Source organism: Lissotriton vulgaris, chromosome 6 (assembly GCF_964263255.1).
Source record: "Lissotriton vulgaris chromosome 6, aLisVul1.2, whole genome shotgun sequence".
Classification (NCBI taxonomy): Eukaryota; Metazoa; Chordata; class Amphibia; order Caudata; family Salamandridae; genus Lissotriton; species Lissotriton vulgaris.
In genome coordinates, this window is record NC_141694.1 from 965,929,975 (window position 1) to 965,947,880 (window position 17,906).

General features: G+C 42.1%; 1 protein-coding gene across 7 annotated transcripts in view; it reads right to left on the minus strand.

Annotated features, from left to right (window-relative positions):
* LAMA2 (laminin subunit alpha 2) overlaps positions 1 to 17,906 on the minus strand; it is a 3,858,378-nt gene that overhangs the window by 82,689 nt on the left and 3,757,783 nt on the right. For all 7 annotated transcript variants that reach the window (XM_086927001.1, XM_086926997.1, XM_086927002.1 and 4 more), the window contains one exon: positions 16,942 to 17,131. In XM_086927001.1, the coding sequence (XP_086783127.1) occupies positions 16,942 to 17,131 (190 nt within the window). The remainder of the gene's footprint in view (positions 1 to 16,941; positions 17,132 to 17,906) is intronic.

The window sequence follows — 17,906 nt, forward strand, 5'->3', positions numbered from 1 at the left end:
TTATGTCTAACAATAGAGTTTCCATATTTTTTGAGCAGCCAGTGAGCCACTAGCAGTGGTAGCTTAGAAAAGAAATAGAGCAATCTTGGCAACATCACCATTTTAGCAACTGCTATTCTGCCAGCCATAGATAAAGACAATGTAGTCCAAAACGTCATACTATTTTGTAGAGCCCCGATAGCTGCTCCCACATTACCATCCAGTAGGTCATGTTGAATATGGTATATTTGAAGTCCTAAATATTTAAGACAAGTGGAGCCCCATGCAAGCCCAAACAGATTATGAGTCAGGGGGGGTATCTGTACTAAGTGGAAACAAATAAATATTTATTTTCAGGGGCAATAAATGTATTGCACCTGGCAAGTCTACTCTAACATCCCTCAGGAAGTGTAACACGTCATCAGCATATAATGCTGAGTAATGGGATAGCCCTCTAACCTCTAATACACAATAGAATTCTCCAGTGTGTGCACACAAGGCCAAAGGTTCCATTGTAATGGCAAATAATAGTGATGGAAATGGGCACCCTTGTCTAGTTCCATGGCCCACATCATGAGGCTCAGATATGGTGCTGCCTGAGTGAAGTCATGCTGTGGAACACACGTAAAGGAACTTAATTGAGCGAATGAACCCAGGACCCAAGCTCATTTTAGCCATTACCCAATATAAGAAGTCCCAGTTTAGACTATCAAAGTCAAAGTCAGTTGCCATGACAGCTGCCAACTGTTTAACAAAAAAACTTTTCAGTCAGTAATGAAATGAGTTTTCTGATATTTAGTACTGTATTACACCCTTGAATAAAACCCGCTTGATAATATGAATCAAAGAGGGCATATGGGGTTGAAGGTGAGTCACTAAGGTTTGACTTGAATTTTACAGTCCACTTTTAGCATTGATAATGGCCGGCAGGCTCTGACATCTGTGGAAGGACGCCGTGGGTTGAAGAGCGGGATGACCAGAGCCTTGCATGTGGACTTCAGCAGGTAACCCGACCCCCGAGCAGCAGAGTAAAGTTCTACAAGCTTTGGAGCTAAGCTATCCCTAAATGCTGCACAAACTCCACAGGCAGGCCTTCAGATCCATGAACCTTCCCTCATGTTATACTTTGAATTGCTGCTTTCAACTCCTGCCCAGTAATATCACCCCAATGCATCATCAATGGCTTGAGAAGGCAACCTAGGAGCTGCTGCATAGATGGAATTATAGTTCTCACAAAATATTGTGTTTATGGCAGCTTGGCCTTATAGGGGTTTACCTGTGTCTGAATCTAGCTCCAAAACCAAGGCATCGCTGATATTTGGTTTGTTAAGCCACGTTAAATGTGAACCAGTTTTATCACGCTCAACATGGACTCTATTCTGATATTCTCTATAATCAAAACAACTGGATCTCTTAACTTGGGCAGCCAGTAATTCCCTAGCCTCTAGTAAAGGATACTTAAGAGCAGGATTTCCTGTTCACCATTCCTCTAGGTCCTAGAGTAATGTTTCCTGTTATTCTACTTCACCTACTAACATTTTATGCACACCAACAACCTCCGCTAAACAGCAACCCCTAACTACTACTTTAAAAGCATCTGACTCAATCAAATGGGATGAAGCAGTCCCCTTGTTATCCACAAAACAAGGAGATATGGCCTCGACAAATTTGTTTTGAGTATGTGTTACATTTTTGAGTGCAGAGAAGAGGACTTCTCTCCTTCTTCATTGTTTATATCCAGAGGACCAAGAGGTTTTTCAAACATCTTCCAGAAATAGATGATGGTGACGCTAAAGGCCTGAATCAGTTTGACGTGTGCACTAGAAAATTAGACAATCATTATTTGCCCAAAGTTAGCACAATATTAGGGTGGTAACATTTTGGCAAGAGATTACAAAGGCCACAGAAATCTGTAGAGAAGTATCTCAATGATTTAGGCAAGCTTGCGTTCTCTTGCAAGTTTCATGGGTCACTAGAGGAACGAATAATAAATCAATTTATGTTAGGGTGTAATACAACGAAGAATGAGATGAGCTGTGGCAGAAAGATAACTCCAAATTAGATGAATTTTGCTTAATGCAAAAACAGATTGAATACTCTCTTGCATGTGTAGATGTGATAAAAAGGAAAATGGTAGTTTGTCTATGGAAAATGTCTATAGTGTTACCACAGGTAAAAGTGCTGAAATGTCGAAGATAAGGTTTTCTTGAAAATGTTTAAATGTGGGGCTGTAGGTCACATGGCAAATGACAAGTGTTGTCCTGCCTGGAATGTTATATGTATAGTGTGTGGTGAGAAAGGTCATTATGAGAAAAATTGTAAATAACAGAAAAAAATGATTAAAGTGAAGGTAGTAGTAGTGTATTCTGATTGCAAGTATGACAGTCTTCAGCGTGGAGAAATAGTTCTACGAGTGGGTCATGAGAGTAAGAGGTTCGATTGATTATATAAATGTTAATGGGTTCAAGGTGAAGATGCTATTTGATTCTGCTTTAACCAATTCTCTGGTGCCTTGGGTTGTTATGAACAGGGTCTTATTAATAAAGTTAAGATATTCAAACCAGGCATTAGACCATTAGCTTATGTTGGGGAACCGATTAAACTGGTTGGTTATTATATTGGCAAATTGGAATATAAGAACCATATAACAGCAGAGAAAATATATGTATCCTGTAAAGGCGAGAGTATGATTATCTGGCTTCATCAAAAAAACTTGGATTTTATGTTAGACCGTAACAGTGATCCTCCTATTGTTTTAAAAGAGAAGGCATTAAACTGAGGTAAATCAGTTCAAGAGAAAGATGATAATGAATTGGCTGCTTTGGTATATCAGGACTTTCTTGGTGTATTTTGTTATGAGTTAGGTTACTCTCACAAGCTGGTGTTGAAAGAGAACGCTATTCCAGTTGCTTCTAACATACGAAGGGTCCTCTTTGCCTTGAGGAAGGCAATGGCTGATTTGGTCGATAAGTTAAAAAAAGAAGAGCTATTGAAGAGGTAGAAGCTAATGAGTGGGTAGAACCTGTTGTACTAGAATGCAAAGCTTTGGGAGATGTAGGATTGTGCATGGATCTGAGAGGTTTGAATAAATCAGTCCGCATTAGGTCCTAGGTCTGCTTACTACTAGATTAAACTGGATAGTAGTTACATGGATTTGACTTTGTTCATTACTCCATTTAATGTGTTTAGATTCACACAAATGCCATTTGGTCCGATATTAATGGCATCTGCTTTTCAGAGGTCCATGGAGGATGAGTTGGGTGGCATTCCTGGGGGGGAAGATTTACCAGGATGATGTGCTATTATACAGAACAATGCCGGAGGTGCATGACTATCGTTTGATGTCTGTACTAAACATAGTCAGGAACAGGGGCTCAAACTTAAGGAAGCCAAGTGTCACCTTAATCGCGATTTTATTGTATATCTAGGCCACAGGTTAGCTTGTGAGATTGGTAAAACTGCATGAAAATAATGTGAGACCGATTGAAAAGTTGACAGTTTGTGATAATAAAGATGAGTTGGTCAAATTCTTACGCATGGTTGAATATTATAGCAAATTTGTTCCCAAATTTGTTAGTCACACCTGTAACATGAGGAAGCTATTTAAAAAGGTAGCAGCTTTTATGTGGTCATCACAATGTGCCTTAGAATTTCAAGACATAAAGGTAGTGTTTTGTTCAATGCTCTTTTGTTATAAAAATTCAGTACTTCCAAAAATCTTGGTCACTCATGCCAGTTCCAAGGGGTTCAATACAGTGTTAAAGCAGGGCGAAGTTAGCAATAAGAGGACTATAACGTTCATTTCTAGATGCTTAGTGGTCCAGAGTACAGATATTCTGTTACTGAAAAAGAAGCTGTGTTTATATTCTGGGAAAAAAACACAGTTGATGGACAGAATGCAGAACAATGTCTTACATTCACCCCAGTACAAAGATCTAGGCCTAAATGCATAGTTTTTTTGCACTCCACACCACCCTAGGTCAGACAATGGCTATATGCAAATCAGCCTTGACCCTGTGCCTCATGGGAACAGTCCAGCCCGAACTACCAAGCCATGTCTTTCCTAGACCGGAATCAAGCATCCAAGGACCGGTTTCTGGCTATCAGCCTTCTTCACCCTGGATAGCTTGACTCCAGTGATGTGGAGAGCCTGGGACTCACGTCTGAGCATACCCAGCCCACTCGGGGTGAAAATTGCAAAAAACACAGTTGATGGACAGAATGCAGAACAATGTCGTACATTCACCCCAGTACACCGTAACATGAGGAAGCTATTTAAAAAGGTAGCAGCTTTTATGTGGTCATCACAATGTGCCTTAGAATTTCAAGACATAAAGGTGTTTTGTTCAATGCTCTTTTGTTATAAAAATTCAGTACTTCCAAAAATCTTGGTCACTCATGCCAGTTCCAAGGGGTTAGATACAGTGTTAAAGCAGGGCGAAGTTAGCAATAAGAGGACTATAACGTTCATTTCTAGATGCTTAGTGGTCCAGAGTACAGATATTCTGTTACTGAAAAAGAAGCTGTGTTTATATTCTGGGCCATCAGGAAAGCGAAGAAACTTCTATGGAGTACATGTTCTGAGGTGAAGTCAAACCATACGTCATTTAATGGTGCTTTTTGGAAGAAAAAAAACGGATGGATGCCATTTCTACAAGAATTTGTAAGTGGGTGATCTGTCTGCAGGAATTTGATTTTCAAGGTTGGTTCCTTTTGAAACACATGTGGATGAGGACACTGTGGAGGATGCATGGGAGTTGGCCGATTACAATGTTTATGAGATGACTGGGGCAATATTAGTGAGGAGGAAGGGAATAACCTTGTGGCCGGTGATGCAATCGTGAAGGAAATTGCCAAGTTGGATGAGAGGGGATGGACTCTAAACAATGTATGTCAAGAAATCATAAAATTCTGGGAAGCTAGGAATAAACGGTCATACCAACAAGCCTTTTTTTCAGAGACAGGTACAAAAAAAATTCCTCCCACATGCATCTGAGAGCCCTTAATCCATTTGACTGATCAGAGACATTTAGGAATTTTTAAAACTAAAAACAGAATTAGGTTACATTATTTTGGTGGCATTGGCTGGATGTTCAGATAGAGAAGGCTATCCGAGATTACAGAGTGCATGTGCATTGACAAAGCATGCAAGGCAAGAGTGCAGCCAATAGTTGTGAGGAATCCTCTGGAAAAATCAGGGCTAGAAGTGCTTTAAATATTTTGGGGTCTGTGACTATTAGAACAGGGGAGTAGTATGTGTAATTCGTATTGACATGTTTTTACGTTGACCAGAAAAACACATATCCAAGTGTACTGAAACAAATAATGTTGTCGCTCTTCTAAAAGGGGTGTTTAGAAGGGAATCGAAACTAGATTCTATTCTCATGGACAATAGTCTTCAATTGGTCTCTCAAGTAATGGAAGCTTTCCTTTTCACAGGATGATTAGCATTAGTAGTACTCCTTGCATTAGCCAGGGTCCAATGGGTTGGTGGAAAGGTATAATAGAGTTTTGAAAGAATAATTTCAGGTAGCAAGATTCTATGGACTGGAAAGGGGAACCTTGGTTCACAGAGGAGATATATATCGCCACATGTTGTTTCAAGCAGAGTGTCCTTCGACCTCTCTACCGGTGGGAAAACAAATTCCTTGTTATTCATGGATGAATCATATAAATTGTGGCTCCTCTCATATATCAGACAATTGGAGGAATAAACAGCAGGAAAAATTGTTGACAGGAAAAAAACTATTTGACAACAAACATTCTACGAATAACGTTAAAGTTGTGGTTGGTGACTCGGTGAGGGAAAAAACACATTGAGGACTTGTCAAGCTATTAAAATGTTCATCACCCCTCAAGGTGGTTAAACTGTTCCACAATGCCGTAAAACTGTAAGATTATCACATTTTGAATTTTGGTAGAGTTGTAGGTGTGAATCAGGACCCTCATGGTGTAGGTGAAACTGAGAATTTACACACAGAAGGCAGTAACCTGCCCAGAAGGAGTGAGAGGATGGCACAACCTCCAAGATTTATGAAAGGTTATGTGTGTGATGTTTGAACTTATTGCTGTCAATGATACCTGTAACAAATGTAAGGTTTGGAAAAATGTTGTGCGTAATGTTTGAACTTCTTTCTGCTTTTTTTTTCTTTTTGTGTTTTTTCAGGGTATTTATTGTCATTGTTTATTTTAATATTGTATAAGTGGTAAGATGTGTGGTACGTAGCATATAACTATTAGTGTTAGTTGCTAGAACATTCCTTTTAGTAGTGATGTAATGTTCTAAGAATGTTTAGGGTTGAGAGCTGGGAGTGCGCACAGTTGGAGATTGGGTGGTGATGTTGTGGCTGAGACATTTCTATACCAAAGAAATTACAAAACTTAACTTGGAAATTCTTTCTGCAGTGTTGTACTTCACTATAGAGGGCCATACATAACATAAAATCATAGATGGGCAAAAAGTGAATTACAGGGATTTTTCACCTCAGGGTTTCAAGTGACATCATAGACAGCTCAAGCTTGCCTCTTGGTGTCTATTTGATGTCACTCAAAGACACTAGGTAAAAAAAACAAGCCTGTAATTCACTGTCACCCATCTATAATTCTCTATATAAGCAATTAGGACTCTGGAATGTGGTGAGCTCTTCTAAAGACAATGAAGTGGCTCAGAGCTAATATTGGCTGGAGTAAGATGTCTGCTACAACATTCCAATGTTTGTCTTTCTGTTTCTCCCTTTTTAGCTCAGAATATTCTAACTTCAGTGGGTGGAATGTTCGAATAACCTTGCAGCCCTTTTGCCTCGGGCTATGCCAGGTGTTAAATGCCCTTTTGCTTGTTATAGGCCCACGCTTGCATCTCTGGTATATAACTCATGTTCAGGCCTTTAACAACCAGTATAGCCATTGGCAGCGGCCTATAAGGCTATAATGTCAGTTTGTACTTTAGCACAGTGTAATGTGAGCTAAAATAATCAACAGAGATTTGAAACCTTGACATTCCGATGAGCACCTAAGCTATAGTCACGTGTTACAGAATGAAAAAATATTAAATTGACAGACATTGTGCACACCTGCTTGTACTCGGCTACAATCACCCATTGTCATTTGTAGTTAGTCACTGTATAATGGCAATACTATAGACCATTTCAGAGAACATTATGAGTGGATGAATTATACTAGTTTTAAATCACTGGAAGTTCGAGTTCTTGGTTTACCTCAAGTCAAGCCTGTCTCCAAAAAGTCAGTGTCATGTCTAGATGAGAAATAATAGACTACTCTTCAAAGACACCTTTTGTCAGTTTATGTTATGCCCACATTAGAGTATTCTCATGCAAGCTGGTATTATAAAAGAGGATGTGTACCTCTTCCCTAATATGCCAATGTACTAACTATTTTTATCTGCTGACAAATGTGCCCTGCCATCTGCAAATTAAGGTTCTCCCAACTGTTCTCCCATTTGGGTATATAGTGGGGATGCCAGAGGGACTTCCAAGCTCGGTCATATCTGCGCCTAGAATCATGGTGGCCACCCGGCTGAATTAGAAACTCCCTCAAAATCCGTGACAGCCAAATGAACAGCTGGAGAGGATTTAGTGCTGACTTCTCCACATACCAAGAGGAAGCGAGTAGGCGGTAACAAGGCCACGAATAAGCCTCCCCAGCCTAAACCACCATTACCAGCTGGCCTCAATCTTGAACAATTATTGAACTCTCTTTTTATAAGACTGGAGAAAATGACTAAAGATCTCTTAGCCCCAATAATGTTAAAGCTCAAAGGGGTCGAGAGATGAGTAAACATTTTTGTCCCCACATCCGATAAATACCCCATTGCCCAACATCCAGTGGGCAGGAGCGGGGGTGCACCCGCTCTGTGTCTGAGAACCCATACCAAATTCCCCAGGTATTAAGCACTAAAGATATAGAAACTGAGGAAGTGCCCCACAGCCCTATACCTAACAGCATGCCAGGAGAGGCAACCCCAATGGCTGAGTCAGTATAGGTTGGCCAGATGGGTATGCCCCCTATACCCAGGAAAGACCTAATACTGACACATGCTCGGTCACATCCTGCTATGTTAAAGGATGTAAACAACTGTATTCTTGACCTGCCACCTGCATTTGCTCCCCTCGACGCTGTATTTCTAGGGGTCCCCTCATCCTGCCAAGGAATCTTCCCTGGACCTTATATATAAGGTTACCCATTGGTGCACCAAGAACTTGGTGAATGGCCAGAACATAGCTTACGACATAAATATGACAAGAAGAATGGGATGGATTGGCCATGGGACAAAAAAAAGTGGATCGGGGGATTGTATAGTTGTCAATTTTAGGCATTCTGCACAGGCTAAGTTTCTATTGTGTTGTGTTTATAAGAACAGTTCCACCTCCACAATCAGAACTGTTTCTTTACAATTTTTTTATCCTTCTGGACAGCCGACGATCTATCCTGAATGGCAGTTCCCCAAAACCCAAATTTACCCATGAGTAATCGCTTCCAATCCCTAGTCAACCTTCGAGCTTGGATGAAGACTAGAGATAGAGGAAGTAAAGACACAGGGTAATCAATCTTTACCTAAAGCTACACAAATTTTTATTCCACCAGCCCCTATTCCTTGCCAAATGAGGGCCAAATCTTCTGGCACTATTGACATATCAACACACACTGAAATCCAACATGTGAAGGTTCTCTCCTGGCATATAGCCGGCATTAGAGCAAAAAGGGGCAATATACCTTGCGAAAATTTCCTATCAACGCACCATATTATTGCCCTACAAAAAAACGTGGGAAGCCAAGGATTTTTATTATTTGGACAATTTTATTTCATTCTGTAAACACGCTACACCTTCGAACATGGGAAGAGCAAGTGGGGTCTGCTTTTAATGTTTTCTTTAAAACTGTCTTGTAAATCCAGAGTGATTGAAGGCTGATCACCTCATGTGCTAGCAGTAGAGTTGTCTTTTAAGAACCTCCCATCTATATTAGTGGTTAATTTGTATAACTCCTTCACCAAAAGTCACGAGCTACAACCCCTTCCAGCTCTAGGTGAACTTTTGGAACAACACAAGGTAGTCAAACCAGGTCACTTTGACCTGATAATCTTAGGGGATTTTAACATCCACCAGTGCCATTTTGATTGCATTTTAACACTGGAACAGGGGGACTTTTCCTAATCATTTAACCACTTTGAGCACTTACCATCAGGTGAGTTTTTAGAAGGTTTTATTTCCCCACATAACTACACTGCCTTCGGCAAACAAACACGTTGGCTCCGGTCCCCACTTATGTAGGCAATGGAAGGCCCAATACCATTGATTACATATTGCTGTCTGTGCCACTAGTCTTGGTTGGAGAGCACATGAGTGGTTCTTGGTCTGTCTCAGTGATCACAATCCTCTCACACTTGTGTTATCCCATGAAGCCATTTTAATATGGGAGACGAGCACTTGCATCGCACATAAAAGCTTTAGTACCAAAGATTAAGCTTGCAGGCTAAAGTGGGAAAGGGTTGTCCCGGAAAGTTTTCTGGACAATCTATATGCTGTCTGTGCCACAGAGGTACAAGCATGCTTGGACCCCTCTTTGCATGGTAGAGACACCTTGGAGGCCTTTGATATAATAACTAAGCAGATTTCATCTAACCTTACCACCGTGAGCAGAGCAAGCCGCCCAAAGGCCAAGAGCTGGTTCGAAAGTTCCTGCTCTGCGACCTATTGGGAGCTCCTGTAGGCCCTAAAGCACAACCCTAGGGATGAAGCACTGGTCAGGAGCAGAAGAAAGGCATACGAACATGCAATAGAGGAGAGGAAGAAGATGATTCAAGAGCAGGCATGGGAGGCTCTAGGGAAAGTAAGTGTGCTAGCAGACAGGTCCAAATTCTGGTCAGTGGTTAACAGTCCCTTTTTTTCTGATACCCTAAACTCTAATATAGACTGCATAATCCCAGCTGACCAGTGGGTGCAGCATTTTGGACAGATTTTTAGCGGCACTAACATTGGAGAACCTGAGGCTCATGTTGAAGGTGGCCCATCCAGTATACCTCTCCACTTTAGCTTACACGAGGTCTAAAAGGCAATCATTTCTATATCTGGTGGTAAATCCCCCGGCCCGGACGGGGTTCCAGCAGATCTTTATAAGGCCAACCCAAAGGTTTGGGCCAAGATTTTAACTCACTTTTTTAATGCAGCGTGTTTATTTGGTTTGCCCTCTTCGTGGGCAATGGGAGTCATTATTCCCATTTTCAAAAAGGAGCAAGGGATAATCCTGCATGTTATAGACCAATCTCCCATTTAGATTCTGCTGCTAAAATTATGGATAAAGTGATATTGGAATGTATAACTGCTTGGCTTGATCACTTAAATGTTACTTCTGATCTACAATATCATTTTAGGCAGGGAAAAGGGACCTTGGAACAATGTCTTAATCTACATTTAGTGATTGGAAAATATACCCTTGCTAAGAAGGGAATGCTGCACTTAGCTCTTAAGGATTTGACCCAAGCCTTTGACTGTGTAAACAGGTCTAGGTTATGGCTGATTTTAAGTAACATGGGCCTAGATGCAGAGCTGGTGGCTTTCTTACTTACAGCCCACGAAAACATCTCCTCAGCCGCAGTTAGATATAACAGGGATAGCGGTCTGGCGGATACCTGGGCAGTGAAGAGGGGGGTCTTTCAGGGCTGCATATTGACCCCCCTGTTGTTTACATTGTATATAAACAGGTTAGGGGACTTCTCATTTCAAAATGCAAAGATATCCTCAGGGTTGGTACCAAGGTGATACCTGCACTTCTTTATGCAGATGATGTGGTTCTGCTGGCCAGGACCGCTGTGGGCCTCCAATCACTTTTAGATGTTTTATAGCTTTTATGGATTCCCTAGACCTGACCATAAACGTAACAAAATCGGATACTATGTCTACAGGCCCCCGTAAGGCCTTAAAGGCCAAATTTTACTGTAGGGGGCAAAACTAACCAAAGTATCGACCTTCCCTGACCTAATCAATCAATCAGGCGTTTGTTAAGCGCGACTACTCACCCCTAAGGGTCTCAAGGCGCTGGAGGTGGCTGGGGGAGATTAGCAGGCTCCAGTCCATCAGGGGGGGGGTCTGTCGAAGAGAGCCAGGTTTTGAGGTTACTTGTGAAGATGGGAAGCAACGTTGTCTGTGAGGTGGAGCGGAAGGGCGTTCCAGGCTCGGGCCGCGAGGAAGGAGAAGGAGCGGCCTCCTGATCTGGTCTTTCTGGTGCAGGGAATCACGGCGTAGGAGAGCTGGGCTGATCATAGGGTCCTCTGGGGTGTGTGTAATTTGAGTCAGCTGTTCAGATATGCTGGACCGGTGTCGTGGACGGCCTTGTGGGCATGGATGAGCATCTTGAAGGTGACTCTAGCTTTGATAGGGAGTCAGTGGAGTGTGCGCAGGTGCTGAGAGATGTGGCAGTGTCTTGGCAGGTCGAGGACTAGTCTTGTTCTGGATATTCTGTAACTTGCAGGTGAGGTTTTTGTTTATTCCGGCATAGAGTGTGCTGCCGTAGTCGAGTCTGCTGGTGACAAGGGCATGAGTGACGGTCTTTCTGTGTTCAAGGGGGATCCATTTGAAGGTCTTACATAGGAGGTGGAGGGTGTGGAAGCAGGAGGGCGAGACGGAGTTTATTTGGTGGTCCATTTGAGCTCAGAGTCCAGGATGATTCCCAAGTTGCGGGCATAGTCCGTGGGGGTGGCCGGGCTTCTGAGGGTGGGGGCCACCACGTGTCGTTCCATACGTTGGGGTTTGGGCTCATGATGAGTACTTCTGTTTTGTTGGTGTTTAGTTGTAGGCAGCTGTTTTTCATCCATTTGGCAATGGCTTCCATGCCTTCTCGAAAATTGTGTCTGGCAGTATTGGGTTTGTTAGATAGGGAGAGGATGAGTTGGGTGTTGTCTGCATATGACACAATGTTGAGTCTGTAGGTGCTGACGATGGAGGCGAAAGGAGCCATGTAGAAGTTGAAGAGTGTAGGGCTGAGGGAGGACCCCTGGAGGACTCCACAGGTGGTAGGTGTAGGGTCCGAGAGGAAAGGGGGGAGTCTGACCCGCTGCGTTCTGCCGGAGAGGAAGGAGCAGATCCAGTTGAGGGCCTTGTCTTGGATCCCTGTGTCGTGGAGTCTGCGTATTAGGATGTGGTGAGAGACTGTGCCGAACGCCGCTGAGAGGTCGAGTAGGATGAGGGCTGCTGTTTCTCCTATGACCAGTAGGGTGCGGATGTCATCTGTTGCAGCGAGGAGGGCGTTTTCCGTACTGTGGTTTTTTTCTGAAGCTGGATTGGGAGGAGTCAAGGATGTTGTGCTCTTCGATGAATGTGGCGAGTTTGCTGTTGATGGCTTTCTCTATGACTTTCGCTGGGAACAGGAGCAGGGAGATTGATCTGTAGTTTTTGAGGTCGGTGGGGTCCGCCAAGGGTTCTTCAGGCGGTGGTTGACCTTGGCATGTTTCCAGTCATCGGGGAACCTGGCGATTGCCAGGGAGTGGTTGATGGTGTGGCAGAGCATTGGCGCGACGGTGTCGGCATCTCTGTTGAAAATGTGGTGGGGGCAGGGTCCGTGGGGGCCCCGGAGTGGATTGACTTCATCGTCTTCAGTGTGTCTTCGGTGGTGAGGGCTGTCCAGTTGTCGATCGCTGGCTTCAGGGTGTCGGGGATGGTTGGTGAGGGTTCAGTGTGTTGGTTGTCTTCATCGAAGTTGACGTAGATGCTTTTGATTTTGTGGTGGGAAATGGTGCTGAGTTTGTCGCAGAGGTCTTGTGAGGGAGGGATGTCGGTGGACTCGCTGGTCGGTTGGGCGAACTACTTGATGATGTTTAATAGTTCTTTGTCGAGGAGGAGGCAAGTGCGTTTGGACTCTAGAAGTTTGGTGGTACTTAGGGGTACTTTTTGATGAGCATGGTTCTTGGCGTGCTCAAATTACACAAAAAACAAATACCCTTACTAGAGCGGCAGTGGCTACTTTGAATTTTGCCAAAAGATTAGGGTCAAAACCGTTTCCTGCCTTGTTGAAGATTTATAAAGACAAGTTCATCCCCATGACAACCTACAGAAGTGATGTCTGGGCTTACAAGGATGGAAAGGATATCCAGGTGGCAGAGAACAAGTTTATACGTAAGGTTTTTGCCGTCCCACATACTACCCCAGCTTTTATATTACACGAAGAATTAGGCATGGGGTACATTTCAGATCTGATAGGGGTAGCCCCTTTGTTGCGCTGTTTGAGAATATGGGCCTGCTCGACCATCAGCTTAAAACAACTTGTAGTCACTGACTGTGTAGCATCGGAGGGGGAAAAGTATATCCCTTGGTTAAAATATGTAAGGGATCTGTCAAATTGGCTCTGCTGCCGCAACTTGTACTTGAGCCCCAAACCTTTGAGTAAATCAGCTTCTAGTATTATTAACCAACAGTTCCTGGATAAACGGCAAGGTTTCAGGGAGGAAACAGAGGTGGTGAAACCCACTGTGAGAAGGCATGTCACACTCTCCCTGGGCAAGCAAGTCCAACTGTACCTACATCGATCCGTTTTGACAAGATTTTGGCTGTATTTGGTCGCTTGGCTTTTGGCTGATCCACTAGGCTTCACAAAACCTGGTACTCTAAAACCCTGCCCCTTTGATAACTTTCAGAGCAAGATACCCTACATTTTATTTTCTTCTGTGATTTTAACCATCCATTGCGTAAAAGATTTATACTCTCCCTGTTCAGAGATCACCACTTTACCCAAGTTAGGCCTGCCTTACTGCATCTTTAAATGTTATCCACCCCTATGGTCTGTTTCGGGGTTGCAAGTTTTTTAACAGGAGCTACCAGGCACAGAAAAAAGCTGTTTCTATATTAACCAGCTGGCCCTAATGGCCCTTCTTACAATCGTCTACACACTTTTTGATATCTTGTCCTTGCACTTGGTCTCTAGCACTTTTGCACTTTACAAATGTATTTTGCGTAATTTAAAAAAAACAGAAAAACTTGAAACCTGTTTTTCGCACTGATTGAAGGGATGTTTCTATTTTATATATTTTTTAACTGATCAATGTTTTTATTAAAGTCTGAATCTATGTTGATGAAATTAATGCTCTTTTTTAACATGTTGATTTGTATGGCTTTCAGTTGCCGAATAAAGTAAGTTTTGACTTGACTTTGATTTGAAAGGTGCTTCCAGGATAGCTGCTTGAAGAAAAAAGTAATTCAAAACCAATCCAAATGCCATACTTCTAGCTAGGAGCATAGATGTCAACCAGTGCAACGATATCTCAGAGGTATCCATTTCAGAATGGGATTACATTGGGTCTCTTATTCTACGTGTTACTAACTGAAGAGGTACCAAAGCAAGTCAGTAAGTGCATTCACAATATGATTATGCACATACTGTATAGTCTTTTCCATCCTCGTGCCTCATTTACAACCAGTAGTTAATTCATTTTAAATATTTGCACAATTTGTTGTCAGCCTATAATGATCCTAGGTTTTTTCTTTCCCCAGAGAGACGATAGATAGTCACCATTAAGAAGTACTTGAAAGGCTAATTATTCAGATGAATCTTCCTGCATCACATGACCCTCGGTCTACATTCTCCTCTCTTCCAAAAACCCACTTGGGGCTCATTGTGTGGAAGCCAGAGTGAGGCAAAATAAATGCTGTTATAAAGTGGCTCTTCCTTAAAACCGTAATATTCCATATTCAGTCCATGCTCTGAGGTCTTGTATTTTGGGTATTTATAACTTAATTTAAAAGTTGCCTTTTTCTTAGTAGCTGGGCAAACTGCTATTCTGAGTGAAGTCAGAGACTCTGAGATGTATCCAACTTCGGTGCAGTATCGCAGCATGGATGCAACAGGCCTGTGTGCAGGCAATGAAAAAAAAGTTTCTTGACTGTTGGGGTAGTAAACCACAGCAATAATCCGGGTTCACTGGGCCCCTCAGGGCTATGCCCCGGCACCACTCCACTTGCTGTGCCATTGGTAGCTACAACAAGTATCAAATAGCAAAAAGCTCAAGTAAGACTTTTATCCTTATGAGCTAGTCGAGATAACCCTGCATAGACTGATAGAAGCATAGTTTAGTACACACTGCAAAATACCTTGAATGGACACTGCTTCTTCTCTGGTTTCTATAAAATCCATATCAGATGCAACTATCTTGGCAAACCAAAGGTTAATTTGTCCGGTGTATAAGAGTGAATTCATGAAAACCCTCTTCCATCATACTAAGAAGCTAGTGAAAATTAGCCCTAAAGGAAACATGGGGCACCGTGTTGTGGAAAAAAAGCATAGAGATATGCAAAATAAGTGATTGTTGATAACTGTTTTTTTTCGCTGACACAGAAAGAGTGCTGTCCGTATATTCCGACAAGCGCTTTACAGCAACCAGCATTCCAGATTAAAATAAGTTCAACTGCAAATGGCTGACAGAACTCACACAAACTCTTGTCTTACTTGCCCATTTCATTTAAAGGCATGTTCTTAATAGCTCGCCTACTTGTTATGTATTTGCATTACGGTGGACCAAAAAGTTGTCCAATCTTTCAAGTGATGGCAAAGAAAAAAGGGTGTCACAAAACGTAAAATCCTCATGCATTTGAAGTAGACTTCTGTAAGACAGGCTACAGCAAAAACTGCTGAACAGAATTACACCAAATGTTGGCAGGAAGCTAGGTCTTGGTCTTGTGCTTTTTGTGATGTGATTTAAATCTGTTCAGTAGTTTCTGAAAAATTAGGGTTGAAAAATAATTTCATTACAAGACCGGAGGCTACCATAATTCTATATCTGGATGGTTGGGTCCGTGAGAGTCTTGAAAGACTCTTTCAGGAGTGGCAATTTAAAAATACAGCATTCTGATTGGCCCAGGGAGATTGGCCATCTTGCTCCCATACGAGTCAGATTCCTTCGGGAGTGAGCGCTCTGATTGGCTGCCGACAACATGAGCAAAATGTTGTTAGCAGCCATTACAGGAATCTGGGACTTAGTTGGAGAATCAACATTGGGCAAACTCAGATTGATGGAACTCCAACTTGGTGAATGTGTAACTTGAGGCAAAACATTTTTTTTCTCCAAATGGGACGATTGGCATTAAAAAAAACTATTGCATTACATTTTTTATCCTGGAACCAGACTGAAAACACACATTTTAAAAAGGAGCATACATCTTTTTACAATCCCCAAACAGAAGGAATTGTAGGAATGTGAACAGTATATTTTTACAACAACAAAAGTTTTGAGAGTATAGACTGTTAGTTATTTCTACCATGACCACAGCGGGAAAAGTATGGTAGAGGTGGAAGAAGGGAATCATTAACTAGCAATAAATGGTTAAGGAAATTTAGGCAAAGGCAAGTGAGGCTTTTCATTTGAGGCGCTGATGGGGAGGCAAAACTAGTGAGAATAAAAAAAAACATTTAATTTGTAAAAGAAGAAAAAGGATGCCTGGCAGTAAGCGCCTGAGGGAGGAGAGTGTGAGACAGAGGAAGTGGTAAAATGAGGAGGAAAGGATGCACAGAGAACCTGGAAAGTATAATGAGTAAAGTGAAATGGAAAGAAGAGGAAGCTATCTCCTCAAAACACGGAAGGATGATGGTCAGGCAGAAAGGAAGACACAGGAATGTCTTGCTACAAACGAGACAAGAAAGGGGACAAATGAGAACTCATGTTTTAAAGGTATGGCAATGGAAAGATAAGTCTTTGGGGAACAGTAAAGCATGGGTTTTGTTAAGCATTGGATTCAAATGAATGAATTAAATCATTTATCAAATATAAAAATGTTTTAGCGTCAAATTGAACCACTGCACATACTTTCCTCCACAACTGACTGATCGTCTAATCTATTATTTTTCTCTCAATCACCTTTTCCAAAACTGAACAGTTGATGTCTTTGTTCCTTTCATTTTCTCAGTCCACACTCGCTCTTACTCTTTCTCTCCAGGTGCACCCCCCCAACTCTACCGTTTGTATACCTTGTGCCATTGTCCATCGTTTATCTTTTTAGAGACCATTGTGCTGGTGTTGCCCTTTCCCAAGTCATAGCTGAAGTATGCCATTCCATTCTTGATCTGAACAGTAGCAAAATCAGCGTGATTGATTCTGGCCATGTAAAAAAGCAAGCCCGACTCTGCCTCTGTGCGGACATCAAACTCAATATTGAGACTGCAAAGAAAGAAGAAACCCATGTATGCATGAAAGAAAATATAACACGTTTTTATTCATTTAACAGTGACCCTTTATTCAGCAAGTGCATTTTACAGACTCTCCTTCTGAAACATACATGAGTAAACAATTCTAATAAGACATATGTCGGTCACTGCTGTTTTGAAGAGGAAGGTTCTTCTGTCTCAGCATTACTGCACCAAGCCTGTTGACTGCCATGCAAGCCTTGCCAACTAACATTGGGATGCTCATACTACCAAATGATTCAGCAAAGAAACACAGAGAGGAGCAAGGGACCATTGCATGTCATGAGTAGTGAACTACACAGTATTGGCTTTAGGAGAATACTTGTGACCTCATTGCGAGTGACCTGTGAAAGAGGCTGTAAACCATACCAGAATTACAAGCACCAGGTCCTGGTATTATTGGGTGATCACAAGTTGACATCTAAAGGCTCCTATGCACTGGGGAAATAATTAAGAGAATCATGTAAACTCATCATCTTATTGCATTGGCCAGTGACAAGTTCTGATACGATCTGTAGAAGTGATCCTTGGTAATACCGTACCACTTGTGATTCTCAATGGGTCTTGTAACTTCCATTAACAGCTCTACTCGGAATTCTGGGCCACTTGTAAGTGGACAGAAGAGGGGAAACCTGGGGTCACACAGTGATTTAAAAAAAACTTTTACATTTGAGGAGGTGAGTGCAGAGGAGCTTTTTAAAGAAAAATACTTCAGTAGTTTGGCATCAAAGATCTTAGGGCCATGGAAA